The sequence below is a fragment of the Pongo abelii genome, chromosome 1 (assembly GCF_028885655.2).
Source record: "Pongo abelii isolate AG06213 chromosome 1, NHGRI_mPonAbe1-v2.0_pri, whole genome shotgun sequence".
Lineage (NCBI taxonomy): Eukaryota > Metazoa > Chordata > Mammalia > Primates > Hominidae > Pongo > Pongo abelii.
In genome coordinates this window covers 231157935-231185570 of record NC_071985.2, presented here as the reverse complement: position 1 = coordinate 231185570, position 27636 = coordinate 231157935, and the positions used below count along the sequence as shown (strand labels likewise).

Below are 27636 nucleotides of genomic sequence, written 5' to 3'. Positions count from 1 at the left end.
CTTCTACCACTAATATATAGTCAGTGGAGAAAAATTAAATGCAGAGAAACATAACAGAGAAAAAAGTTTTAATATTATCAGATCTCATCACATTAACCACTGTTAATATTTCAGCTGACATTCTTAAAGGTCGCCCCCATGTCTCAGGGACATGTCAGCGTGGTGATAAGCATGTACTCTTGTCACTACATTCACTGCCGATGCAACGCTCCATTGTAGGAAACTAACAAATTTCATTTACCAGCTGTTTCTGTGGCCAGAAGCAGGTCAAGGGGGAGGATCTAGAAAGATCATTGATCAGGACCCAAAGAACTCTGTGGGGTCAGAGCCCCTGTGTGTGGACACTGTGTGTGGTATCAGGCCTGGACCTAAGAATGGACACAGTCTTTCTAAAATATCCACAAAAGCCTCTGGGTTAAGATGGCAAATTAAACACACACCCATTCAATAGCGTTCCCTCTGTAAGCCCCACTTCAACCACAATAAAGAGATTTTAAAAGGCATCTACCCGTAAGGGTGGGCCTCCCTTCTGAAAGCTGAATTGCTGATGGACCTGTGGCAATTGGGTCAGAGACAAGAGAAAATCCTGAATAGAGAGCAGGAAGGTGAGATTTTACCGGATTTATAACCAAGGGGAATCCTAACACTCAAGACTGAGTACAAGATTACCTCTAGGGGCCAGGTGTGGTGGCTCATGCCTATAATCCCAGCACTTTGGTAGGCCAAGGCAGACGGATCACCTGAGGTCAGGAGTTCAAGACCAGCCTGACCAACATGGTGAAACTGCATCTCTACTAACAATACAAAAAAATTAGCCAGGCGTGGTGGTGGGCACCTGTAATCACAGCTACTCTAGAGGCTGAGGCAGGAGAATTTTTGAACCCAGGAGGCAGAGGCTGCAGTGAGCCGAGATCACACCATTGCACTCCAGCCTGGGCAATAAGAGTGAAACTCCGTCAAAAAAAAAAGAGGTACCTCTAGGACTTGGGGTGCAAGAGTGGCTACGATCAGGAAGGCTAGAGTGAAGGGGGATTCCTATCCCCTCCTTATCCTCCCTGAGTGACCACCCCTCTCCCACACCAGCAAAAGTCCAGAGGTTTATTTCCCAGAATTCAGGCAGCTGACTGCAAAGATCCCTGCCTTCAACTCCAAGTTGACTCCAAGAAGACTGGCAGCCAGACCCCTCCCTTGCTCCCTGGGTAACTTCTCTGGGAATCAGGTCAGTTCCCAAAGATACTGACAACCAAGGATCAAGGATCACTCCCATTCATGGGTCTCAAGGGCAATGAACCCCTCCTCTCTTACTGTCAGAACTTCCAGTCAGCTCCTCATCATGGGCAGAAAGCCAAGAATCAACAGATGCCTCAGGAAAGACAGATTGAAACAAACAGAACAAAGCCATTTGGAGGACACACAGATTATACATGCAGAAGAAAGCTCATATAAATATCAAGTTTCAAAAATGAAGAAGAAACAAAACAGAGAGTAGAAATCACTAATAAAGTATTTCAAGAAAATTTCCCAGAACTAATGGACACAAGTTTTCAGTTTGAAAGAACTCACAGTGGATGAAAACAGACACATTCCAGGGCATATCATTGTGGAATATGGGACCACTTGGGACAAAGAAGATTCTATAAAATTCCAAAAAGGAAAAATCACATTGCACACAAAGTCTGAGGAAACAGAATCTTCCTAGACTTCTCAATAGCTGCCTGGTAGCAAGAAGACAATGGGGCAATATTCTCTAAAATTCTGAACAAAAAAATCATCTCCAATCTAGAATTCTATACCCAGCTCAACTATCACTCTGGTACTGTGGAAGTCTTAAAATATTTATCTCCTATGCATCTTTTATCAGAAGTTACTAGAAGATATGCTTCATGAAAATGAGAAAGTAATCCAACAAATACGTAGTCTGTAAAGGTAGCAGGAGATGCAAGGGAATTTCCCTAGAGAGTGGCCATGGACAAGACGTAGAAGGCAGCCAATCCATATTGGCATGGGTGTCTAAGGAGCCAGATGTGAGGATGGCCATCACCACTATTCTGTGGTCATTACTCTGTCATTCTTGTCTAGGTGAGACGGGCTCAGATTCTTATCACCTCCGGCATGTCTTTACCATGGACAGATGAAATCCCTATTTCCTCCCCGTATTAATTTCTGGTGGCTGCTCTAACAAATTACTACAAACTTAGCAGCTTCAAATAGCACTCACTTACTAGATTTTGGTTTTGTGGGTCAGAAGTCCGAAATGGATCTCAGTGTCCTAAAGTCAAGGCATGCATAGGGCTGCCTTCCTTGCTGGAGGCTCTAGAATCCATTTCTTTGCCTTTTTTAGCTTCTAGAGTCTGTCTGTATTCATGTAACTTGGTTCATAGGCCCTTCCTCTGTCTTCAGAGCCAGCACAGCCAGGGGAATCTTCCTCATATTCTCACATATCTCCACTTCATCCTAACCCTGACTCTCCTGCCTCCCTCTTCCACTTTTAAGGATCCTTGTGATGACATTAAGGCCACCCAGATAATCTGGAATCATCTCCCTACTTTAAAATCAGCTGAAAGAGCAACTTTAATTCCACCTGCAGCCTTAATTTGTCCTCCCACTGCCACTTGACACGGTTTTCCCCTCCTTCCCTCCCCATCCTTCTGCAGTAGCCACACTGGTCACTGGAGCCTCAGGGCCTTTGCACTGGCTGTTCCATCTGCCCCAGTGCTGTTCTCCCAGACACTTGGGTGGCTCCATCATCCCTCCCTCACGTCTCTGCCCAAATGTCACCACTTCAGTGAGGCCTTTCTTGAACAACTGATTGAAGCCTGTGCCTTCACCTCTCTCCTCCTTCATGTCCATTGGACTAGAATTGTCTAGCGCGGCACGCCAGACCCATATGTATTTGGCTTATTGCTGCTTTCCCCATCAAAACATGACCTTGATGGGAGCAGCGTCTGTCTCCATCACTGCTGTAGCCTCAGGGCCTATGGCTGTCCCTGGCACACAGTAAGAGTGCAGTGAATGTGTGCTGCTTGAACAAATGAAAGCCTCACACTGCAGCCTCCTGGACACCTGTCCCTATTAGTCAGCCCAACTTCCCACTGGCTTCCAGCTAATGGTCTCCTTTCAATGCCTGGAGGGCTGAAGCTGGACTCCAGTGTGGCCCATCTGTTCCCAGTGCCTTCATTGGCCCAGGGTACTACTGCCTCTACTTCTACAGCCAGGCAACCACTAATCTGTCTTCAGTCTCTATGGATTGGCCCATCCTGGACATCTCATATAAATGGAATCACACAAAGTGTGACCTTTTATGACTGACTTCTTTCATGGGGCATCATGTTTTCCAGGTTCATTCATGTTGTAGCAAGTGTCAGCTCTTCATTCCTTTTCATGGTTACATAGTATTCCATCGCACAGATTTGCCACATCTTATTTATCCACATGTGCTGATTTTAATACTCCTCACTCATTGCAATTCGGTGAAGCTTCTGCAGATGCGTTACTCTGCAGCGAGATTCATTCTAGGCTCTGGGAGACCTGGGAGGACCATAAACGTCTGCTGAGGCCTGCACACATTCTTAGAGAAGGTTTAACAGTCTTTTAATCTCGGACTTAATGGTTCAAAAGCAAAGGCTTTAAAAGCAGTCTGTGGAGCTAAAACCATTTTCACCATTTGGCTCTGTGGACTGGCCCAGGGAGAAACCTTTCTGATGTTCTTGGCCAAACCGAGAAAAGACAGCAGCAAGGATGACCGAACGGGTTTTTCCTATTTAGCAAAAAGCACACCCACCAAAGAAAAATCACTAAACACGGCATTGATTGGGAAGGCAGCCTTCAATGAATGATATCATTCCAAGAACATAAATCTTAGTTTGTATGATTTATTTATGTTAAAAAATCCATATATGATGTTGGGGTTTCAATGGCTTTGTTTAAGTGATAGTTTTTCCTTTTTAGTGAAAGTTGGTCAATGATAAACAGCTCCAGCTGTAAAAATGAAAGGCGGAGGTGAAGCTGAGGTGATTATTACAGAAAAATGCTGAGTGGGGAGGGGTATTTGGCCCTTCCATCCTCTAAAATGAAAATTACCCTCTGCCACAATGTGCCATGAACAATTACCTGCTGTTTATTAATTGACCTCTTTTAAAAGCACCACATTTCTACAAGAAACTGTTATTTCTCTAATGTGAAAACTGGCTTATTCGTGTTTATTAGAACAACTATGTCCCATGTGGTCCAGGCTTAGTGCACACTTAACTGACATGCTTTTTTTTTTTAATGGCACATTTGATGATTGGAAATACCTTCCTAGAAGAAGCCCAGACACTCAGCACGACTTGCTTGGAGTGTTAGTTCTAAACTGAGCCCCCAAAGCCCCTGGCTGGAGCATGTGACCTCTCCCTGACCGCAGCAGCCACAGCACAGCTCTGGATAGCTGCTCCAAGAGTGGGTGCTGGGAAGGAACGGGGCTCAGGACTTACCAGTGAGAAGCGGACTCAGGAAATACAGACTCCAGTGGCTGAGTCTTTCTGGACCCTGGCAAATAAGTGTATTGGTCATTGTCAGAAGGACACGGGTGACCAAGAGGCCAGAGCGCCCTCTGGGTGGCATGACTGTAGTGGTGCTTTTGTGGTGCTCACACTCCCAGCACCATAAGAGCCCCAGGAAAGGGTCCCAGGCAGGGAGCTCTCCGCAGAGGCACCTCTGCCACCCTGCACACCCCAGAGACCGCCATCCCTGCAGTGTAAGTCATCTGGGGCTTTGTGGTCAGGGTGCTCTTCCTCTGAGTTCTGCTTCTGCCTCTAAGGACAGGTCCTTGCCTAGGTTGCACAAGCCTCTGAGCATCAGTTTTCCCATCTGTAAGGTGGGCACAATCACAGCACCCACCACAGGACTGGGAAGGCCACACAGCCCCCAGTTGCAACCCAGGGGTGGGAAGTGAGCAGCACAACGCCCAGCACCCTGCCTGGCACAGCACCCAGGCCAGGGAGCCTGTGGGTGGACCAGCTTCTCTCCTAGAACTCTCGCTCTGCCATGGTCCCCGCCCCCACCCCCCATCCTGCTGGGGACCCCTGAACAAGCCAGCTTCCTTTTCCAAACACAGTGCAAGGGGCCTGGGCAGCTGCTCACTGCTGTGTCCTCGTCACATGGTGCTAGCATTGGCTTACTGAACATAGGACGGCCCTCTGAGACCTGATGGATTATGGAGGTTACAGAGGGGTGGCTTGGCCTCAGGTACTCACCACAGTCCCTGCCCCAGGCTGCTGCCTCCACACCACAGCGTCCTGCAAGGTCACCCTCATCTCCCTGGGTCTTCCCCTGGGCTGAAACCGCCTGTGGAAACCCCAGGGAAACCTACTGGTTCAGCTCTTCAGTCATTCACTTGTGACTCATCCATTCTTTCACTGAGGACACAGCACAGCCCAGCCTTGGGACAGGTGCTGGAGCTTTGGGTAAAATGCCTTGGAAGCTTCAGGTCTGATGGAGGAGACACCCTCCTGTAGATCTGATGGAGGAGATACCCTTCTGTTTAACTCATACGGTAGACTCAAAGCTCCAGGAGCACTGAGCCTTGCAGCGCCTCCTGCGTGAGGAAAGGAAGGAATGAGTGAATGGAAGGGAAGCGCGGGCTTCAGTTGCCAGGAGACCAGCTGGCCCTGAGACACCTCCACCCGACTAGCAGCACCAGGGCAGGACAAGGTCAGGAGGGTGGGGCTTGAATGGGAGCTCTGGGCCCCTGAGCCAGTTAAGGCCTTCGTGGATAAGTGGAGCAGGTGGCTCCTGGGGCACCTGTCCTCACGCCTGGCCCCAACTTGCCCTCTCTGTGTCCAGCCAGGAGATGGTTACCTTCTAGGGCTTCAGCTTAGGGCCTCTGGGAGTAGCGCTGGGTTCTGGGAGAGGAAGTGCAAGAGGGCAGGTGGGAGGGAGAAGGGCTCCCTGCCTCTCCAACAACCTGCAGGGCTCCAGGAACTGCAAGCCACTCACCTGGGTGCAGCTGCCCCACTACAGGGCCAGGCTCTGCCGCCACCGTTCTACCTTGGGAAATTGGACTCCCAGGAAGCTGGAGGGGGCTGCCCGAGGGTCCCAGGAGACAGGAAGCAGAAGCTGAGCTTGAGTTCCTCCTGTCTCCCCGCTCCCCCAGCTGTCTATGGGCTCTGGGGTCCCAGCACAGAAGGGTGGAGAGGGGAGGGAGGCTGATGGTGTGGGAGGGGTGGGTCACTCTGTCTCACCTCAGTAGAAGCCTTCCCCTCTTCCCTTCTGCCGCCTACGGGAGCTGCCCTGGGTGTTCCCCTTGTAATTCCACTGAAGTCATGGGGGAGGGGCGGCTGAAGGCTGGACCTGCCCTCTTCACCCCAGTCCCCAGGGCAGGCCCCACCTAGGTCCTCAAAGAGGTGACCTGTGGGGGCTGCAGGGGGCACTATTCTGCACACAGGGGTGTTCCTGCCACTCAGGGCCCCTGCCTTGATGAGGAGGCCCAGGGACCCAAAGTATGGGGGTGAGGGCGCCCCGCAGCACGGCACCGGCTGAGGGGACTGGATTCTTGAGTTACCTGTGCCTGGCTGCTCTCTCCAGCCCCCGGGGCATGGGCGCCGGTGTACTGGCGGTGGGGGCAGGCAGCCCTTTCCCAGGAGGACGCCCGAGTGATTCCATCACCTTCGGGTCACTCTACAGAATTGGTCATTTTTTCCCTGCCTGGGGCGATCCTGGTCTCTGCTCTATTCTTGCCGGCTCTTTGAGCCGTGTCTCGACTGCCACCACCGCTGCGATTACTGGTTTAGTAGAAAGCAAAGCTCGCAGGGATAGACCTTTGGGTGTCCCTCTGGACACCCCACTCCCCTCGGATCCTTCCCCGTAAGTCCTGCCCCAGGAAGTGGGAGGCCCAGAGGTGAGAAGGTCTGCTCACACCATGGCCCCCTGCTCCCCACACCCCACCTCCTCCGTCTACACCCAGAGGGGTAGTTTGCGCAGGATCCCGAAGCCTCAGCTCCTCAGGCCGTGCTGCGGGGCCTCGCCCAGATGTGTGAGAACGCGGCTGCCGCCGGTGCCAAAAGACCTACGTCCTCGGAAGTGGGTACGGGGATGGCGTATTCCCTCCCGCGAGGTTCGTTGTATCTCCGGGGGCCTGGGTCTCCAGTCCTCCCCCGACCCGCTTCCCCGGCAGGCCCCGTCCCCCACCCCCAGCAGCCAGAGCGCCCGGGCGGCCCCTGCCTTCTCCCCAAATCCCCTCCACACTCTGCAGGATTTGGGGTGCTGGGTGGTGCCATCTCAGGTTCGAGTCTGCGCGAAACCTCCGGGCTTCTGGAGACCCAAAGGGACCTGAGAGGAAAGTCCAGGGCGGGCCAGACTCTGCGGTGGGGGAGGGAGGAGGGAGACCCCGGGTGCGGCGGAGTCGGCCCTCGCCCCTCCTCCACCCAGCGGGCGAGGAGAGTTCCGGGAAGGCCGGGGGAGGGGGAGCGAGGGGAGGAGACAGGGACCGGCGGCCGGGCCGCCTCCAGAGACGCCGTGGGGCGCGCCCTGTCCCGCACGCCTTTGACCCCCTCTCAGCAAACGAGGCCCAAGGGGTGGGCGGCCTTGGGCCTCCGCCTGGCGCCTTCCACCCAGCCATTCTCTCCAGCCAGCCCTGCAATAAACTCCCGGAGGAGCACAGGCGCGCCTGGTCCCATTTCACAGACGGGGAAACTAAGGCGTGGAGAAAAAACCCACCGCAGCTCCGTCTCCACGGTTTCACCTGTGGGGTATTAATCTCTCAGGATCAAGGCAAAATTTGGTTTTGAAGCTAAGAGGGCCGGCAGCGTGGGGCAGGGCGCGCTGCGGAGAGACGGCAGGAGCGGGCTTTGCAAGCCGCATATGGATTCCGGCGCGAGCCGATTCCGGGAACTGGCTTGGTGACCCGGCCGCCGGCCCGTGTCCCGGGCTCTGGGCGTTTGGGGACGCGGAAGGCGGGCTCCCACCTGGCGACTCCCGGAATGCGGCCGCCGGGCCCGGAAGGCTACGAGGCTGCCATTTTCGTTGCTGCCAGGGCCCTGCCCGCGCGCGGCCGAATTGGGATCTGAAGGCAGCGGCAGCGTCTACGCAAGCAGCGTTCTGGAGCGTCCCTCTGCCACCTTCCCGCGCGCAGTTCCGCGCGAGCCGCAGGACGCGGGCGCTGTGGGTAACGAAGTTGCTCCCGGTGTGCGCAGACCCGCGGCCCCGGGGTTGCGGGCGGCAGGAGGGACCGCCACTCCACGGCTGCGGGCGCGCGTGAACACACGGCTGAAGGTCACACGCAGCGCATCCAGGCAACGGCATTCGTTGGCGGATTTTTAAAGGTTCTTAGATCAAGAGGGAAAGCGTGTGAAACCGATTCCGTTTATTGCCCCCAGCGGCGGGGGCGCTCCCCGTTGCAGACACCCAGCGGCTCGGCCACTGCAGCGTTCCGGCCCAGTATGGGCCGCACACGAGTAGGAGTCGTTGGGGGCTTCCTGCACCTTCTCAGTGAGCCCGGTTGGGCCTAGATTCGGCTCCCTCCTGGGCCCAACGGGAGGAGATCAAGGGAATTCAGGTTCACAGTCTCAATCTCTTAAAACAAAACAAAACAAAACAAAACAAAATACTCCGGATTGGGCCCTTGAAGTGCCCATGGGGCATCCAGACACTCCCGACATCTGCGCAGGAGAGCTGGACACCCTGGTGGGGACGCCAGGACACAAAGCCGGGCAGAGGGTCTCCACTGGGGTGGCCACAGCATCGTGCAAGCCGGTCCCCGGAAGCTGCCCACCTGTAAGGGACAAGGATCCTCTTGCAATGAAAATAAGTCAGTTTCCACACATCTGGGGTTTGTTCGAAATCGGCGACATGGCTCACATTCCTGGGAAGTCCACTCCTCCCAGCTACCCACTCTGGGACCAGGAATAGGGTATCGGCTTTGGGAGGCCCCCATCTTTGAGCAGTGCAGGGAATGGAACCTTGCCGCCACTGGGTCACAACTGGGACCTGTGTCCTGTCCTCTCCAAGTATTCTGGGGCACAAGAAGGTTTCCCAGGCCTCGGGTGAGAAGAAGGTTCAAAGGGGCCCTGAAATATTGACCCCAGGGTCTGGGGGGATTCCTGTAGCCCCAGTGTGCGGCTGAGGCATGATGCTGGAGGAAGCACCCACCTCGGGTCATTTCAGAGGTCTGAATAGGGAAGAAATGGCCTTTTCCATGATTTGTGTCTCCCACCCACCCCCACCATTCTAGACCAAACGCAGGCTCCTTCCAGCATTCAGCCCCCATCGAGTCCCCTGTGAGGTATAGGGTCCAAGCAGCCCTCCTCCATGTTCCCCTCTGTCTAGTGGGAGCCAAGTCAGCCATCCCCAAGGGCCTGTGGTCTCCTGTCTCCTGCTGCTCAAGTCTGGGAGACATTCTCACCAAGTATGGGGCGGGAGAACATGCCCAGGGAGCAAGAGCCTCATCCTGGCCTGACTCAGTGGCCCACGTATTGGGGGTGGGGTGAGCGCTGGCGGTCTGGATCCCACCTGGGGCATTTTCAATCTCCCAGGAAAGCCAGTTGGTAAACCAGAGGCTGTGTGCTTCTTTGCTACCCGGAGGAGCAAGGTGGGGGTGAGGAGTGAGTAAAACCTTGACCTGGAATTCAATAGAGCCTGAGGCCAAGTATCTGAAAACCCATGGCTAAGTTCAAAAAGCACAGAGGAGCGGGAGAGAAAGGGATAAGAACCTGGTGAGGTCAGTCCATCTTGCCAGATGCCATGCCTACCTCCTCTCCTGCACACACAGCCCGAAGCAGGGCTCCCTGGGGCCTGAGGGGCTGGGGGTGGGGGCAGCTGGGGCAGCTCTGACCCTGCCGGTTGGCATGGGGCACAAGGCCTGGCCAAGCGAAGGGGCTCTCTAACCCTAGAATGCATTTGTAGATTCCGGGAGTGGAGGGCAGGCCGGCATGGTAGTTCTGCTACTCAATGGGCTTCTGGGGAACCCCTGGGGCTTGGGGGCCTCCTACTCACTAATAAGATGCTTCCTCCAGCACTGCAGGACCAGCATGTCTGGCTCTCAAACCCGGCCTTTTCCCTAAGGAATTAACCTGGTCATGGGTCTCCAGCCGTTAGAAACACTGGGAGTCTGCAGGGCTCATGGACTCCCTCTCTGCCCAGACCCCAGCAGAAGTTGGTGGTTAAAGCCCCTCTCTAGCCTCCAAGACCCCAGCTATGAAACTGGTTTTGGAACTTAACAGCAGCGTGTAGTTGTCCAGTGTAGGAGCCTCAATGTGGCCAACCCGCACTCACTGTCCGTGGACAACCCGAGGAGGTCAGTGGGAATGAGCTCACAGCACTCACAATCCCAGCGCAGGGGCCCCAGGGCCTGGCATCAGCCCCAAGGCTCTGCAGAGCTAGACTTGGTTTGAAAATTGCCCTTAGACCTTTCAGTATCAACCTTTTCCCCACTGGGCCTACACTTGCCCTACCTGTTCTCCAAGCCCCCCAAAGCCCTTGCCAGGCAGGGACACAGAACTGGGCCCCAGGCAGGACCTGCATCTGATCTTCCCTGCGTCACCCTTTTTCCCCAAGGGACTCCTCAATGCCTGACCTGCTCTCCGCTTCTACGTCTGGCCACGCGGGGGCAGGGCCTGGCCAGGCCAGGATGCAAACTCGGCCAGGGCCATGGCCTTGGGGACAGCCTGCCTGGGCTCCTCCAGCAGGCTGGGGAGACACTGGCCCACTGGAGCCAGGGCTGCGCCAGTGCCTTGCAGGTAGGCAGCCCGGGTGTCTCCCTGGCGAGGCTTGACTGGCAGCTACCCCTCCCCAGGCAGATCTGTGACCCCATCCCTACCCAACAGCCTGGCGGAGGGCAGGGACCAGATGGCACAGACCAGCTTGCTCCCATACCTCCTGCCCTTCTTCCCTAGGGGCTGGCAACAGGCCAGGGATGGCTGTCCTGTCCTAGCCTGGCCAGGGTTCTGAGAACCACCTCCTGAGCTGGAGGAGGAGGTAGGGAGAGGGCCTGAGAGAGTTGGGGCACCCGTAGAAGAAGGCCAGGACTACACAACCTTGGCATCTGTTGGCTGCCTCCAGGCCAGGAGCAAAGGGTGGGGAAGGGACCCTCTCTACAGGTGGGAGTGCTTCGCAGGCATAGTAACTTCCCCAGGCCTCCTCCCAAACCTGCGGAGGCTTCAGGCAGGAGCAAGGGGGCCCTGGGTGCAGAGACATGGGAGTGACCTTGAGTCCTTTCTAGCCAGCAGCTCCAGCCAGGTTGGGCCCACCTCGGGAGCCTGCCCTTGGCGGGGTTTAGGCAGGACAGCGCCCGTGTTCCTGGGCTCCAGCACCTCCCACCCACTGGGGTGAGCAGGTTCAGAACCGGCCTTGGCCGTGTAGAGCTGCAGCGGTGCCCTAGTTGGCTAGGCAGATCAAGATCTCCAGAGCCGGGCCTGTAAACTGAGCTGTTCTCTGCCCCAACCCCTGTAGAAAGATGGTCGGGGTGTGGGGAGGGTGGGTAAAGGGGTCGATAGACCCTCAGAAGGACGGCAGGGAATGGGGCTGTGCCATTGCTCATGGCCCTTCTCTAGGCGACACTCACCTGGTGCCAGAAACAGCAGAGGTAGCCCCCAGTGAGCGCTTCCTCCATCCGGGGCTCAGGCGGCGAGCTGGCTGCAAGACTGGGCACCCTGGAGCCGTGGGAGCCTTGGGAGCCGCATCTGGGTTCGAATCCGAGCAGGGAAGCGGTGCCGACTGCGGAGGATCCAAGGCAGAAGGCCCAGCGCACCGCCGCCGCCGGCTCCTGCCCAACCCGGCTCCGCTGGGCTTTTCCTCTGGGGTAGCGCCGGCCCCCGCGCCCCTCCCCATCCGGGGCGCCTCTGCTAGGACACCGGGGTCTTGGGGTTTCTCAGGGCTGCTGCGTTTCACCTCCTTTAACGCGGAGGCGCGGAATTGCACGTGTGGGTCTCAGTGGAGCCGCCACAGGTCTCATTACACAACAAAGGGCAGGGAGGGCACGGCCAGGAGCGTCGCGGGGCGGCGGAGAGACCCCGCATCGCGGGCGCGACCCCTGCCTCGGGCTCAGGATGACTCTGCGGCAGCTCCAAGTCCTGTTGCCGGGCAGGACTTCGGTGCTCCAGAAGGGTGCGGGGCAGCAACCCGGCCAGGGCAGCGCCTCGGTTTCCTTCCAATTCATTCTCGATTCCCAGATACTCAGATGAGAAATCCGCACTCAGGCCGTCAGGCTCCTGGGCCGGGGCCACCCTGCCTGAGCTCAGCCCGGCCCCTCCGCCGCAGCGCCTCGGAGTTTGGGGGCTACAGGGGAAGAGGAAGCGTCTGGTCGGCTCTCGTCCGAGCTGCTCCACCTGCGCCGCCGGCCTTTCCGCCTGCTACGCACCTGGGCCCCGAGAGGCTAGAGGGGAGTGTCCCCAGAGGCCCGGGTCCCCGAAGGTGGCCCAGCTCGGGCGCTCGCGCAGCCGGGTACTCACCTTGGGGGCGCGGCGGCAGGAGAGCGCGGGCGGAGAGGTGCGGGCGCCCTGGGACGACCAGCCGAGGACGCCTGGTGTTTGGACCGCTGCCCCTGCGCTGTCCCCCCGTGCGAGGCGTGTTGGCCTCCGCGGCCTCGCGAGGGACCGAGGGCGGCGGGTCCGAGTGCCGCCCGCCGGCCTGGGCAGTGGCGGAGCGCGGAGCTGGCGGCGCCTCCGCTGTTGTTTTTGAGCCGCGAAGCCCGAAGCAGCAGCCGTTGGGTGGGGGCGAAGGGGAGGAGGCGGGGGCCGGGAGGCCCGAGGGGGGCGGTGGGGCCCGGAGGGGGCTTCGGAGGAGCCGGGTTCTGGCGCTCAAGCCCCGACGCCCCCTCCAGCGATCGCGGGGCGGGGACGGGGGCCGAGGGGAGAGTGCAGGAGAAAAGCGGGCCGGGGCGACGGGGAACGCAAAGCTTTTAAATTAGTAATAAAACGCAGTAAAAGGGAGCAAAACCAGCCCGGACTCGCGTCCGAACTATCGGCGCGTGTGCCCCGAGATCCAAGGAAGTCGTGTGGAAAACCGCAGCCGCCGCCCCATCTTCGGCCCCGGCTGGGGCGGGAGCAGCAGCGCGACGCGCCGCGACGCAGGGGCAGGGTGGGGGGATAGTCACCTCGCCTCCGGGGCCACCTGGGTCCTTTTAAAGTGTCCGGGGTGCGGGCCCCGGGCGGGAGCGCCGAACACGGAATGTTTTCTTAAAGGGCCAGTTCCGAGCTGCGCTGAAAAGGGGGGGGGAGAGGGGGGAGAGATAAGTGAGACGAAGACCGAGAAGGCCGAGGAGAGCCCCCCAATCCCGCGCCGAGGCGGCGGCGGCGGCGGCGGCGGCGCGACGATGAGGATGATGAATACATTGCAAAGTTTTTTTGGCCCCGGCGAGGGGTGTCAGATTGAGTGCTCTGTGCGCATGTGCGAAGGTGTCCAAACTGACAATGCTGGGGAGATGAAGATAGTGTGTGGCTGCTTCTGGACTCAAGGAGGAGGAGAGAGATTCCGCGAGCCGACACCATGCGATCCAAGGCGAGGGCGAGGAAGCTAGCCAAAAGTAAGTCTCCCGCGCTCGGCCGCGCCGCGCCGCCGGGGCCCGGGCCGCCGGGCCGGGGCGCCCGGGCCAGGGGTGCGCGTCGGGGCGCGGCCGGCGCGCCTGCGGCTCCGGGCCCCCGGCTCGGCCGCGCGGCCCGGGGGGCTGCTCCGCCTCCCGCGCTCCGGGGCGACCGGGCTCGGCGCGGAGGCTCGGGGCGCCCGGGCCGCGCGCTCCCCGAAGGCGCCGGCCCCCTCCCCGCCGAACCCCCTCCCCCCCCACCAGTGTCAGGCGCTCGGGCCCGGGAACCCGAGGCGCGCGGTGGGGGCCGGGGAGGGGGGCGGAGGGGGAGGGCCGGGGGTGGAGGGGAGCGAAAAGTGAAAGTTAGCGAAAAGTTGACGAAAGGGGAGAGCAACTTTTTCCTCCCCGCTCGCTCTCTCCCTCTCTCTCTCCGAGTGGCTCTCAGTCCTGGTCAAATCATATTCCGGGCTTTTGAAATAGTGGGCGCTAGAGCACCGCCTTTGGCGTCCGCCAGCCGGGCGCAGAGGAGGGAGACCCCGAGCCGGGGAGGGGCGGAGGAGGGGGCGCGGGCCGGCGCCCACCCGGCTCCACGGGCGCAGGGGCAGGGGTGGCGACGGCGGGACAGCCGCAGCCACTTGGGGAGCAAAATGGAGACTTTTGCCCGGGCTGGGAACTGTGGTCGTGAAGTTTATCCCCGGCTGTGCCCCGCGTGGTGGAGGGCGCTCCTCTGGGACGCCGGCAGCCTGCGCGGGCCGCCGGGGCGACCGTGCCTCCGACAGGAGGGTCCCCACTCGGCCACCTCCGGACCCGCCGCTGCCGCCCTCGGGCCCGCGTGGACCCCTCTGTACCCGCTTGCCTGGCACAGCCGGGCCCGGCGGGGACAGAGCTGCCCCGGCCAGACTGCCTGGTCCTCGGTCTTACTTTCTCTTTCGCTCCGTCTCGGCCGAGCCCCGGGCTCCGCGCGCCCCGCCTGCCGCCAGCCGGTCCTTGCCGCGGGCCGGGTGCTCCAGCCACCCGCGCCCTCGCCCGCCACAGCGCCTCCGAGCAGCCCGCGCGCACCCCGCAGCCCCGGTCGCCGGCGCCATCCGCGGTGAGGCGGGCGGGCAGGTGGGGACAGGCGGCGCCGCGGCTCGGCCAGCGCGGCTCCCGCAGCCCCGCCGAAGCCCCGGCTGCAGCGAAGCGGCCAGCGCCGCGCGGAGCGGAATCGGCGCCGCCTGCTCCCGCCGCCCCCTCCTCTGCAGGCCGCCCGCCCGCCCACCCGCAGAAGAGGCGCCCCGGCCGCTCCCCTCGAGGTCCCCGCCCGACCCACGCCGTTCCGTCCGCGCCTCCGGGGCCGGGTCCCTCCAGGCCGGCCTCGCAGCTCCCGGGGCCGAGCCCCCAAACGTGAGCCGGGTGGGCGCGGGACTCGCGGCGGTTTTCCGAAGCTCCGCTCCCTCGGCTCGGGACCCGCCCGGCTGGTCCCAACAGCTGCCCCGCGGCCGTAGGCCCCGCGCTCTGTGCACCAGGGAAAAGCAGCTCCCGAGTTTGTGCCGGACGCCCCTGCGCCCCGCCGTCGGCCGTTCCCGGCCCCTGGGTGAGGCGCCCCCTTCCCGCCGCGCTGCGTTGCCGGGTGCCCTTGGCCTCGGCCTCCCGTGACCTCTGACCCCTCTTGGTGCGAACAAGACCGGGCGTTTCGCCGCCGACGCAAACTGGCTGTCTGTGCGAGGCGTTGCGGGCCCTCCGCGCGTGGGGTGTGCGTGTGCGTGTTCGTGTTCGGGTTCGGTTCTGTGTGTGCACCGCGGGCCTGCTCAGAGTCGGGACCACCGGGCTGCGTGTGGGCCGCCAGGTCAGGCCCTCGCCCAGGATGGGCCCTAAGCTGGAGCGAGAAAGGGGAAAGCGGCGGCGCTGACGCCGGGGCCTTCGCTGCAAGCGAGAGGCGGACTCGGCGCACCCGCGCGGCCCTGGAAACTTCCGAGAGGCCCCAGCTCTCCGCCGGCTCTACCTCTGCCAGGTGGGGAAGGTGGCCCGGGACCGGGTCCGCTCAGGACCAGAAGGGGTGCCTGGCAGCCATCTGGCCAGGAGGCCGGAGAGCCGGGCCCAGCGGGAGCGCCCAGCGCTGGCTTCCTTTTCCCGAGAGTCTTTAGTGAGGAAAAACCCCATGAGAGGTGACTGCCAGGCCTCGGCCCTCTGTCCACACTTGGCCGAGCGCTGGGAACCCCTCCTTCCAGGCTCCACAGCTGGGACCGCTTGTCCCCAGACCCCCCAAGGTGGCCGAGGCAGGTTCGGGATCACACTGCCTGTCCTGAGCAAGGCAGGATCAGCTGAAGAATTTCATTTCATCAGGCGATATTTTAAGCAGATGTGAACTTCCCCGGGGACCACAGTCCATTACCCGAGTCAGAGGCGGTAGGGCCAGCACTCCAGCCAGCAGGTCCTCCCCTCCCCACAATGCTGACCAGGTCAGGGGACTGTGGGGTGAGGCAGGGGCAAGGTCATGGTTACCAGGCTGGTATTCAGGCTGGGCACAGAACAGCAACCAGGCCCGTGGAGGTGACCCCATGACCCAGCGTTTCGGGGGCCACCGCCGAGTGTGCATCTGGAGGTGTAATTTCGTTTGTGTTTCCCTGGAGACCCCACTCTAAGCCTCAGTTCAGGTGGGTTACTCCTCTGGGTTGGGTCTTGTGAAGGTCTGAATGGTGGTGGCTCCAGGGGTGACCCGGGCTTCCAGCTGAGCTTTCCAACGACAGAGGTGGCCACTGGGGCACCCAAGCCGGGGCTGTGGCTCAGCTGATGGGAAACCTACAGCCTCCTCCACCTGAGCCTGGGGGCCAGGAACAGAGTGAGGACAGTTCAGGGACAGGGTCCCCCCTACTGAAGCAGGGCAGTAGGGCCGGTGGGGTAGGGGCTGCTGCGGCCCCACATTTACAAACTCAGTGCTTAACAAAAGCTTATTGTTTCCAGGGCTGTTGTGAGCAAGGTGGGCAGGTGGGGGGTTAGCACCACCAAGGTGCCCTCTGGACCACCATCCCCCTCACAGCACAGCTGGGGGCCTCTGTGCAGGAGGAGGATGTGCCAGTCGGCACCCCCATCAGAGCTGCTCCTTGAGGCCTGATCCCCACCTAGGTGGCAGACCCCATGTCCTAGATGCCACATACCCCAGGGCTGGGGGAGTGTCCTCTCCACAAGTCCCATCTAGCCCCTGGGATGGGGGAGCTGCAGCCCCCACTAGATGGGGACTGTGTGTGTCTTGCTTGTGTTTGAGGGTGACGCGTGTGGAAGGTGTGCTGGAGACGGGGTAGAGGTGAGCGGGGCTGGAGGCCCAATTCACAGCCTCCTTCCTTCTTCCCGCAGAAATGGGCCAGGCTAGCAGGGCCCTCCCCTCTCCCACCCTCCCTGGGGAAGTTGGCCCCTTCCACCAGTCCCCTCCCCGGAGCCAGGACGGCAGCCTTCCCTCTGAAGGCCGGTTAGGGCAGCAGCGCCAGGACGTCCGGCGGGAATCCAGCGTCTTGCCCCGCTTCGGACGAAAACACAGAGGCTGCGGTGGAGGGGTGGAGTGAGGGGCTGGCCGCCAGGGCTTGGTGCTCCACGGCAGTGGACTGTGTGTCACCCACAGGCCCCCTCCCTCTGCCCCTGGCTGCGCAGGTGTGCCATGGCTCGGAAGCTGGCAGGAGGGGCTTGCCAAGCTGGTTTGTAGAGCAACTGCTGGGTGGGCTCCTTGGGGATAGGCACCGGCCATGCCCTAGGCTCGCCAACCACCAGACGCCCACTCGGGGCGTCCTCCTTGTCCTGTGAGCAGCTCTTCCAGAGCAGGTGCCGGCCCGACATCCTGGCCCCTCCTGGCCCCTCCTGGCCCCGAGGCTTCCTCGGCTGCCAAGTCCTCCTGTAGGCAGTGCGCAGGGCAGGGGACCAGGTCTGCCATTTCTGCCGGGAGGCTGGGTGAAGGTGGCCCGGCAGCCAGGGGCTCCCCCCACCAGGCCCCTCAGGGGAGGTGAGACTGGTGGCAGCTCGCTGGGCCGCCGTGGGCCCGATTAGCCCCCTGTTTTATTCAATTAGGAGGCAATTAGGGATCCTTGGGGGGCTTGGGCTGGTAATTAAGGTGATGTATAATTAGAGTTTCAACAAAAATTATCCAGGATTAAAAATCTTTTGAATAATTTCGTTTAAAATTTTCAAATAGCGTTAAATACAATTTATCAGGTTTTGAATCAAACCCGTGTAACGAGTCTTGGAAGCTGCAGCTCCCGTCGCCGGCGCTGGAGGACTAGGAGCAGCTCCGGCGACTTCCCCATGCGGGAAGGAAACTTCGCGAGCGAAGCCAGCTGGCTGGGGCCTCGCCACGGTGCAGCGGCGGTCGCGGGCTCAGAATCGGGCCGCCGAGGGCTGCAGACGGCGTGGGCCGGGTCGGGGAGCTGGGCCTGGGGGACCCCGGGCCGGCCGGTAGTCTCGGCCGACTTCCCACTCCCCGCGCACAAAGTCGCGGCCAACTACCGCGGAGCAGCGCCCGCGTCTACACCGCGCAGCCTGGCGCCCCGACCCTGGCCCAGCGGGAGCGGCTCTCTCCCCTTCTAGAGCCCCAGCTTGGACCCGAGGGTCCCCTCCTCCTGGCCTCCCTTGCGGAGGAGGGCGGCCTCCGCGTCCCCAACCGCCGACCCTCGACCTCGTGCGGGACACCGTGGGCGCCAGGCCCCCCGCTTGCCTCGGTTCCCTGCGACATCCCGACCCGCGCCCCGAGAGACGCGGGAGCGCGCGCCGCCTGGGTTTAAGTAGGGGCTGTAGGGGGAGGGAAGACGGTGCAGAGAAACCGAGGCAGAGAGTGGGGGTCCGGCTTTCGAGGGTAGACCCGCCTGCCCAGTCTGATCCGCGGCCCGGCCCCTGCCGGCAACCTCAGGAGACTAGGGGCAGGGCTCCCTAGTGCACTTGGGGGACAGGACACCTCCTCCCATCACTGATCCTGAGAAGACAGAGTGCAGAGGAGCAGGCACCACTTTTGGGTGTGAGAAACCCCAGACTCAGAGAGGTGGAGTAACTCTTGGGAGGCCACACAGCAAACTGAGGGCTCCACTGAAATTCAGTGAAATGAAGACCTCCAGGGCTTCTTATGTAGCATTCCCCACCCCCACAGAGCACCGCAGACTGCCGTTAATTCCATAGGGTTTTTTTCTGTGTGTGTGTGTGTGCGTGTCAGGGTTTAAGCATTTTCTCAAGGCCATTGCTCAACTTGTAGCAGGTCTGTTCTTAAAAAGCAGGCAGGACATCACGTGCGTCCAGCGTGTAAGTGACCTCATACCTGCAGGCTGGATTCCTGCTTTGCCAGGTCTGGACTCCTGCTGGGCTCCGTCCCCCCCCCCCCCACAGCTCCTGCCCCTTCTGTGGGTGTCCTGTCCCCAAGGGCAGGCACAGAGGAGCAGAAGCCTTGGTCGGGTGGCCTGGCCTGCACCCTCCACACCCCCTCGCTCACTGCCTTCGTCGGGAGCAAATGCAGGAGGCTCAGGTTGGCCCAGGAGGTGTAGGACCTGCCCTTTGCCACCCCTCAGATCTGGAGGGAAATAACCACCACCCCCTGCCTCCACCCACCGCCCAGCAGTCAGGGGGAGGTGGAGCTGCTGCTGCCCTGTTGGTCTGAGCCGCAGGGTGGAAAGGGCTGGCTGCTGACATCCCTGGTCCAGCCTGATGTGGGCCACGGCTCCTCACGTCTGGGTGTCTTCTAGGCTGCAGCCAGGACCACGGTGGTCATCCTGGGCCAGGAGTGCTCCCAAGCTTCGGTGGGCCCAGAGCAGGGGAGGGGTGGCCTCTTCCTGCTCTGACCACTTCACTCTTGGGCTTTTGCCATCAAATCCTCCACGGTCTGGAGGTGCCTGGGCTGGCCCGCCTGGCCGGCCTAGCCTGAGACGCAGGAACAATGCCCTGAGGCCTGAAGATAGGAGCGCCGGCCGCTCCAAGATCGTATTTGTTTAATAGTTAACATTTTGGGCAGAAAAGGAGGGAAGTCAGATTCTGGTGAAGGTTTTGCTTATTTTATATCCACTATAACTATTTCTGTCCACGAAAATTGGCTTAATTATATCAATGGAATGTTTCTTTTTCAATTCTGTATGCAATTAGTCCATCTTGCCGGCTGCAATTTATTTTAATAAAAAAATAAACCAGTGGTGTGTTCAGTTCCTCATCCCCTGGGGACAAATGCGATTGGTGTGTTTAATTTCATTAACTACAATGTGGCCTACTGGAAAAATGTATAAAATCAGCTTTATACAGCTTAAACACTGGCATTTGAAACAAATCATTATTGCATTAGCTGTCACGCTGGTAATTCTAGAATCTAAGGAAAAAAATATATTATGGCTGTTTTTATAACCCTTTGCAAATGCACTGTTAAAATAATTTATAATCATTTTAAAACATGGCTGGGTCCTGGTGACTATTTCATCTCCTCTGAATAAGGCTCCGCGCCGTCCCATGCGCGTTTTCCACGCTGATGGCGGTGCCGTTTCCAAGCCTGCACACGCACCTCTCAGGGTGGAGGCCGTGGAGCCTGTGTTGAAATGAACCCGGTGAGAAGGGGTCACTTTTTCATTCTGGCCTGAACCCCACTCGTCAGGCGGAGTAGTGGGTGCGGCGACAGGCTCATCTGCGATCCACCTCGGGCCAGAGGGGACCCCAGAGGCCAGGGCTGCAGAACCTCAGCAGCTGCTGCCCACCATTCTCCTGGGGGAGGTGGAATCACGCACTAGGCTTGACCAGTAGTGAGCCAAGCCCTCCACGCGTGGGGTGCCCACTTCAAATGTGCAGAACCAGGAGCAGCCTCTGCTCTGCCCACCTCGAGACCCGGCTTGGCAAAGCTGCTTTCTGAGCCTGCTGTGAGGAAACCCACCAGCCCCGAGCTCCTCTCAGGATAACAGGCTTCCCAGCACACTGTGCAGCTCCAGCCCATGCTCTGTCAAGCGTGGGTGTGTGAAGGGGTGTGTCCAGGCACGTGTGTGTGTCCAAGTGTGCGTGGGTGTTGCGATCCACGTCTTTGTCGCAGCCCTGGCCACATGTGCACTGACTCTGCTGGATGAAGGGAGGGTGTGGGATACGTACTCCCTGTCTGGCTAGTGTGGACCTGGGGCTCTCAGAGGATCTGTTGGGGTGGGGAGACGAGGGGAGAGTTTGCTTTTCCTGCTTCTGAGATGTGCTCTGAGGAGGCTGAGTTGTGCCATGGAAGCCCTTGCTAGTGGCCGCCGGCTGGTCCCCCGCGTGGAGTGGCTCAGGGAAGGTGTCTGGGCGTGCAGGAGCAGGGACACGTGGGCTCAGCCTCTGTCTGTGCTCAGCTTCCCCGGGCAGAAGCACTGGAGCCTGGGACTTCTCCGAGGGTGTCTGTCTCCTTCCTCGCCCACAGGTAGTGCCAGGGGGCATTAACAGGAAGGGAAGGGCTCAGGCAGCTTAGCTGGAGGCCAGGGGCCAGGGCTGCCTTCACTTGGGTGTGCGAGGAGAGGTTTTCCAGACTTTACCGGGGCTTCTTAGTTTATTCCCAGAAACCTGCTTGGCTTCCTTGGGCACACTAAGGACTACTCCTTGTCCCTCCTTAGCCTTCCAACTTACCTGGATGGATTTACTTAGGTTTGGTTTTCTCCTCTGACACCAAATGTATATTCTGTAAGGAATTTAAATATGGGGTGATGGTGGGTGTTTTTGGGGGGGTGACACAGGAAACTCCACAGAGCACACATCTGGGGGTATGAAGCCCCTTCTTGCTTCTCAGAGGGGCTGGTCTGCATCTTGGCTGGCTCTCCCCAAACCTCTGGCTCTGGGGCCAGTCCCCGTTGAAGTGACCCCCACAGGGCAGGTCTCCAGGCCTGCAGTTTGCTTTCCGTGTGGTGTGCTGTGGAGTTGGGAAATCAGTAGCTTTGTCTCCTTTCCCACTTTAGAAGAATAACAAAGCTGAATGTTTGGGGTGAATATGAAGTCCTGGTCCACCGGCCTCCTGGAGGCTGCTGGTGAGGTCTCCCGTGGGCCCGGGCCCTGCCCCGTGACACAAGCTCAGGAGCGTCCCACATCAGCCCTAGAAACCCAGGCTCTGTTCACCCCAACTCTGCATCGTGTGCGTGTCCCGTTCTTCCAGGGTCCCCAGCCCCACGCTGGCCTGGGCTTGCTGCTGGCCCCCTCCGTCATTGCTGCTGGACTCTCCCCTTTGTGAAACCAGGTAAAGGTAAGGACACTTTGGAGAATAAAAGTGAGTTTGAACTTGGTTGAAGTGCTGTGGTGTCTGCACTCGTATGAACCTGTTCCTCCAGCAGGGGTGTCTGCACGGAAGGACCTGGAAGGTCCACCAGGGTGTTTAGTAGGTGCTTTTTCCTGGAAGTTGGGGTCCTGGAGCCAGGGTGGGGTGCTTTACAATGTCTCCTCCAATCAGCCAGGCAGTCAGATGGGGAGTTTTGTTTTTATCTCCTTGGCCTGTTTGGGAAACTGATTGGTCAGTCCTCAGCCTCAGCCTTTGTGGGTGTTGTGGGGGGTGGGTGTGCAGGCTGCAGGTGCTCACAGGCCAGGCCCCGTGCGTGGACCACCAGCACTGTAGCGTTGCTGTAGGCAGGGCCCGGACCACATCATAAAGCCAAACCACACTAGGGTCTCCCCTAGCCTGCAGCAGGAGAACCACTTTGACTCTTGCCTTATAGCTCAGCCCTGAAATAAAACATGCAATGATTATTAGCTGCTCATTTCAAACTAGGAGGCACAGGTGCCAGAATCTGTTCTGGCCCCTGCCACATTGCGGTGGGTGCCTCCCCTACTGCCTTCCCACACTCAGCCTCCCTGGGTCTCCTCCGTCCTTGCCTCTGTCCTGGGGTGGAAACAGCTGTTGCCACGTGCCTCTTTTTTTCTTATCAGAGGCCTCCTAGTTCTTGCAGGGGGCTGGGGGCTTTTGCGAGTTCCATTCCCATCCGTCCGCTCATCTTCCCCTGTGTCAATCATGGTGTGGTGGGATTCCTGTGTGCCGGGCTCCGAGACCTGCATGTCAGGGGGCAGAGGACCTCTCCAGCTGCAGGATGCATGCTACGGGCCCACCTGGAGGGAGACAGGGTCCCCGAGCTCTGGGTGGTACAGGCTGCCTCCCGCTGTGGCGAGTCGGGGCTCAGCAGCTCCACACAGACTCTGTGTCCTCACTGGGGAGCGGTCCCTCTCCTGGGGGTCTGGACCATGGTGTCTAAGATGGCAGGAAAGCCAGAATCCGACCAACACCTCACCCCAACCCCCGCTGCTCTAGACACGAGGCTCAGGGCCTCCTCTCTGCACTGGCGCGGAGGTGCCTGTTCCCAGCCCTGTTTCACATTCGAAAGGCCCAGAAGAGAGGGAGGGAGGCTGCTAGAGAGGAGGGTTATGTAATTTTCTTTGCTGCTGTGAGCGTCAGTCTCTCTCTTTTTAATTCGGTAGTTCAAATGAAATTCGTTTCTCTAGTACCTGTGGCAGGCAGGACACTGCCAACGTTTTAGCGGAGGGAGGAAATGACGGGGTGCATACATGAGGAACGGGCTCTGAATGTGACCGGGAGCTCTTGCCTGTGACATGGTTGAATCCCTGTATCTGATCCAGACCTGGCGGCCGGTATTACAGCAACTATGGATTTCCATAATAGACTCCGCCATGGCTCCCATAGCTGGGTCTCCCAGGGAAAGGGGAACGCATTGAAAAATGCCCAGACATTTCTCTCTGCCCAGTGGGCTGTAACAGCCTCGTCAGAGAGGCTGGTCACATCAGTTCGTAAAACATTTAAACAAAGACCAAAAATGACGCTCACCGGAGGAGCCCAAATGGTGACCGCAGGGTAACTGCGGTGCTCCCCGGGCAAACAGGAAGTTGGCGTGACTGTCTCTGACGGCTCCGGGCATTAATCCTCATTTTACTCCGGGCTGCCCACCGCCTTCCTGGTGGAGCCACATCCCGGAATCTCCACCGCTGCCCGGGCCTGTTTGGCCTCAGACTATGCTCCCGAGTGAAGGCCGTGATGGGGAGGAGAGGTCTCGGCTATGTCAGCATCTCTCAGCAGTGGTGGCCTGAGAGCCCCCTCCAGCCCCTTCCAGCCGCACATCAGAGGGGCTGCTTGTTATCCCTCTCCCACGCGCTGCCCTGCTGACCCAGCCCCTGTGTGTGCACAGGGCTCCTTCGGGGTGCGGTTGCAGGGCTGTCAGGGGGACTGTCCCAAGGTCCCTGGGTCCCTTTCGGAGGGAAGCCTGTAACGCAGAGAGTGTCTATTGACTTGGTGAAAATACTGCTGCCTTAGGCAGCAGCAAGCCGCATGGAGCGGTCTGGCCCCAGGGATGTGCCATAGGAGCTGGCTCCCTGGGAGATTTCTGGCCTTCCTTGCAGATCACCCGCAGGCTCTTATTCCTGGAAAAGCCGATGCGTTTCTGAACTACTTGAAAACCAGAGGGTGTTTTCTTGGCCAGAGCTGAGACTGCTCCAGGGAGAAGTGGCCCCTCACATATCCCTTCATCTGGCTGGCATGTTGAGATTGTCTCCAGGGAGCGCGCGGACGTGTGTGTGCTCCGTGTCTGTGTACAACACACACACCTGCAGGCAAGCGTGCTTCTGAGGTCGGCCTGAGAGGGCCCGCCAAGCTACTCTGTTTTTGTTGATCAGCAACATCGCACAGTTCCCTGCCCTCTTGTGCCTTGAAAGAGCCGCTTGCCTCGGCTGCACCTCGGTCCTTAGCCCTCCGTGGCACCAGAGTTGGTTGCCTCAGTAGCTCGTGCCCACCCGGCCCAAAGCCGTTCTGCAGCTGGTCGCTGCGGGAGAAGAGACAGGAAAAGTTCAAAGGTGGAGAGGCGGCGGCGATCCGGAGCACTTTTCCGCATGCTGTAACCCCTGAGAAGAAACAAAGAGGAAACGAGGCTGTTTAGATAATCCCGGGCCCTGGTGCTTGCATTTAGAAAAATTAGGCCCTCTTGAAAAATTACAGAATTATGCTGCCAGTGTCAGGTTCCCAGATAATGATGTGTCTGTGTGTGAAAATATTAAATTGCAATAACACGCCGTGCGAGTGCCTCTCTGAATGGGGTATTCAGTTCCCAGCCCAGGCTGAGCGTACAGCGAGTGACTGACAGAATACAAATGGTGCCACGAAGCACCGGGGATTTACGGCCGACCCGCGCTTTCCGATCGGTTTCTCTACCCCGGCCCATCCAGCCATCCTTTTCTTTAATGAAACAGCTCGACAATGTGGCTAATTATTTATTTATCACATTGGCAGGAGGAAAAGCTATCAGAGACAGATCAATTTTTCCCTGGAAGTGATTTGACATGACTTTAAAAATAAGATCTACTGAGATATGCTGGGTGGTGTCCTCTGAAACCCCAAATTTTGTTTCATCAACTCGGCTAACAATCCATTTTGCAGAAACGGGAGGCCCGGGCCCCTAAGCCTGCAGCCCAAGAAAAAGCAAACTCGAGCAAGGCCAGCTTGCTCTCCCCTCGGACCGGGCAACTGCTCCTGGATTTCTGTTCCGAGGAACATGTTGGGCGGCTTCTTCCGGGCCAGGGAAATCTCAGCAGCCACAGGCGAACCTGGGATGATGGCAGATTGTTAATATCTCAGAGCCCCAGAGACTCGGCGTCTCCGACCATGAGCCCACATGAGCAGCGGAACCCTGGCCTCAGCACCCAACGCTTCCTGGAGAGCTTGTGTGCCTGAGAGTGTGTGTGTGTGGAGGCGGCAGTGGCGGGGTGGGGGGGGCTCTGCACATTCCGCCGAGTGTCCTCATGAACAAAAGGCCTAAAAAAAAGCAGAGTAAGGGAGCTCAGAGAATCGGGGGGCAGATAGCGTGGCCACGAGGGGCTCTCTGGTTTCATGGCTGGGAATCCGAACCACAGGGCAGAGGCCCCGGAGTCTTAACTTTCCCTCCGTCGAAGGTGTTAGTCTTACCTTCCCGAGGTTAGATAAAGCCGCTAAAAGCTGCTGTTTGTTATTGAATCTCATCTGCTAATTACAGCGGCAAGACTTGGGTTCGAGGCCCCTCGCGGCTGCACCCCGAGTCCCCTGTGCTGGCACCTGATAAGGGGTCATTCTGTGCTCTTTCTAGAGGGTTTTAGGTTGCGTCCACTCCTGACAGGTGACCCTTGTTCAAAGGGAACGGGGGGCTGGTGGCCACGGTGGGCGTGAGAGGCCCATTCCTGCAGCCTGGCCCGGCCGGCCCCTGGAGAGCCCCTTCCTTGTCCCACCAGACTGAGTATGGCCGTGTGAGGAGCAGGGCTGAGGTGGGGAGAGTGCCGACTTGCATTTTCTGACAGTCCCCAGCTCTCTCTCTGCAGAGTATAGGCTATTGCTTGGCATCACCTGCAGGGATGGCGGCGGCCAGGGTTGGTCTTCCTTCTGTGAGCAGGGGGGGTGAGCAGTGGGCAGCTCCGGGAAGCCTTGCTGTGGACTGGGCAGGACAGCTGGACCTCCTGGCCACACAGCCGCTTCCCACCCTTGGGTGTCGGTCACTAGAGAGTGGGCAGAGCCTGGCCACAGGGCACGTGGGAGGCCCCCATGGAAGGCCCGTGTCGGGGGCCACGGAGACCACCTCCTTGCTGCCCTGACTAAGCACCAGCTTTGCAAAAGCAAGACCCTGCCATCCCTAGCTCCCCTGACAGACCCAGAGGCAGAGGCCTTCAGGGCCAGCAGGCAGGACGGGCAGATGAAGCCACGGTGTGCCAAGGCAGCGGAGAAACCCCTGTGAGCACCAACCCAAGCCTCGCACCCCTGACATGTGGAGGCTTCTGAAATTCCCTTGATGCCTCAAATTGAACACCACCAGCCTCCAGCCTCAGAGACGGTGCCTGGCTTTCACTTCCCAAACGAACTGAGGCTCCAACACGTTAGATGACCTTGGACCAAACCATGGGGACTTGATGGGCAGGAGGCTGGCCCGGGGGCCCTGGTGTGACCAGGAAGGTGAGAGGCCCCCGTGGCCAGGCCCTCTGCGGTCAGGTCCTGTGCGGTCAGGCCCTGTGTGGTCTTCCTTGAGGGGAAGTTTTCTGTTCCTTGGGTTCTGCAGGAGCAGGCAGGAGGCCCTGTGGGTCCAGGAGGGTGCCTCCGGGCCTGCCTGGCCAGTGTCTGAGGGGTAATGGCCCACCTGCAACTGGACTCAGCTGTGGCCACAGGATGGGGACAGGAGAGTGGCCACACGTAGGAAACCCAGGGTGAGGGACCTCAGCCTGCAGGGTCTGGGGACCATTCCCAAGGAGGCTCTGAACTGGGCTGAGTGGGGTTCAGAGATGGGGTTCTGGGGAAACCTCCCTCACCCCAGCCAGAGCTGAGGCTGGGCGTGCAGCTCCGAGGGTCACTCCTGGACTCCCTCGCTGGCGTCCATGCCTCGGCTGGGTCAGGACAGAGCCGGGGTCGGGGGCCAATGCCCAGCAACCCCCTCCCCCGGGACCTGGAGCTGGACCTGAGGGGCTGGAGGCACCCTCTTGCCGCAGCAAGGAGATGTGGGGGTGCGCTTCATCTCAGCTGCCCCAGGGCTGAGCTCAGGCACTGGCCTTTGCCCGCTTTGTGCGGAGTCTGGCGAGGGGGCCTGGGGGACGGGCGAGATTGGAAAGCGACGGGGCCAGCGCCTGGGTGCTGCGTGGGAGCAAGTGCCTGTGGCCCCTGGGGCTTTGGCCGCTGCCTTCTCTTTCCCCTCATCTAGGACAGGATGCTTGGCCCTCCTGACACTTCTGGGACAGATGAAACACAGAGGAAGAGGTGGGGGCACTGGAGATCGAGCCCCCCTGCCGGGACAGTGCACCTGGAACGCTCGCCTGTGGCTATGATTATTGCTATTATTGTCCTTAGGATCCAGGCAGTCAGGAGCTATTTTGGGGTTTCTGGAACTTTCACTGGCCAAAGACAGGCTTGTGTGTGTGAGAGCAGAGCTGGGCAGGCTCCTCTGGATGCGGCCTCCAGATTAAACATCTTGTCCGAGACCACTGGATGAGCGCAGCGGCAATGGCTAGGAGACGCAGGGGTCGGGTCTCCTGGCTGCGCCCCACCAAGCAGCAACCTGGCGGCTGGGCCCCTGGAACTGCACATCCCTCCCCATCACAGTCCTGTCCTGGAGTGGGTGGCGCGTTCATTTCAAGGCAGTGCGGCCGTCTGGGCTGGGCCTGGTGCTGGCGGGGCCTGCTGTCTGCCAGGTGGGCAGATCGTCCTGGGGCTGACCTGGAAGCTG

The 27636-nt window shown here is 59.4% G+C and overlaps 2 protein-coding genes and 1 long non-coding RNA gene across 7 annotated transcripts in view; 1 reads left to right on the top strand and 2 right to left on the bottom strand.

The window, feature by feature from the left end:
* Positions 1–1069: 1069 nt before the first annotated feature.
* LOC112129571 (uncharacterized) lies at positions 1070–6126 on the bottom strand. Its single transcript, XR_002911925.3, has 3 exons — positions 5235–6126; positions 4473–4527; positions 1070–3978 (listed from the first exon to the last, which is right to left on the bottom strand). It is a non-coding gene; the product is annotated as an uncharacterized LOC112129571 (long non-coding RNA).
* A 2193-nt stretch (positions 6127–8319) lies between these two features.
* On the bottom strand, positions 8320–13460 carry LOC100435718 (collagen alpha-1(III) chain-like). The gene is made up of 4 exons (XM_063724122.1): positions 13382–13460; positions 13072–13172; positions 12423–12868; positions 8320–12249 (listed from the first exon to the last, which is right to left on the bottom strand). The coding sequence occupies exons 1-4, from the start codon at positions 13458–13460 to the stop codon at positions 11868–11870; spliced, it is 1008 nt and encodes a 335-aa protein (XP_063580192.1). The 3' UTR covers positions 8320–11867.
* The window catches only part of PRDM16 (PR/SET domain 16), a 363983-nt gene continuing 349366 nt past the window's right edge, over positions 13020–27636 (top strand). For all 5 annotated transcript variants that reach the window (XM_054542575.2, XM_024234173.3, XM_024234165.3 and 2 more), the window contains exon 1: positions 13020–13495. In XM_054542575.2, the coding sequence (XP_054398550.1) occupies positions 13459–13495 (37 nt within the window). In that variant the 5' untranslated portion in view covers positions 13020–13458. The remainder of the gene's footprint in view (positions 13496–27636) is intronic.

Bases quoted from the DNA above. Each gene is read 5' to 3' on its own strand.
- LOC100435718 (XM_063724122.1), bottom strand. From the start codon at position 13,460: ATGGTGTCGGCTCGCGGAATCTCTCTCCTCCTCCTTGAGTCCAGAAGC. The intron at 12,869-13,071 runs GCGAGGTGACTA...CTAATTTAAAAG, and splicing joins GGACCCAGGTGGCCCCGGAG to CTTTGCGTTCCCCGTCGCCC. The intron at 12,250-12,422 runs GTGAGTACCCGG...CTTCCCCTGTAG, and splicing joins CCTGCCGCCGCGCCCCCAAG to CCCCCAAACTCCGAGGCGCT.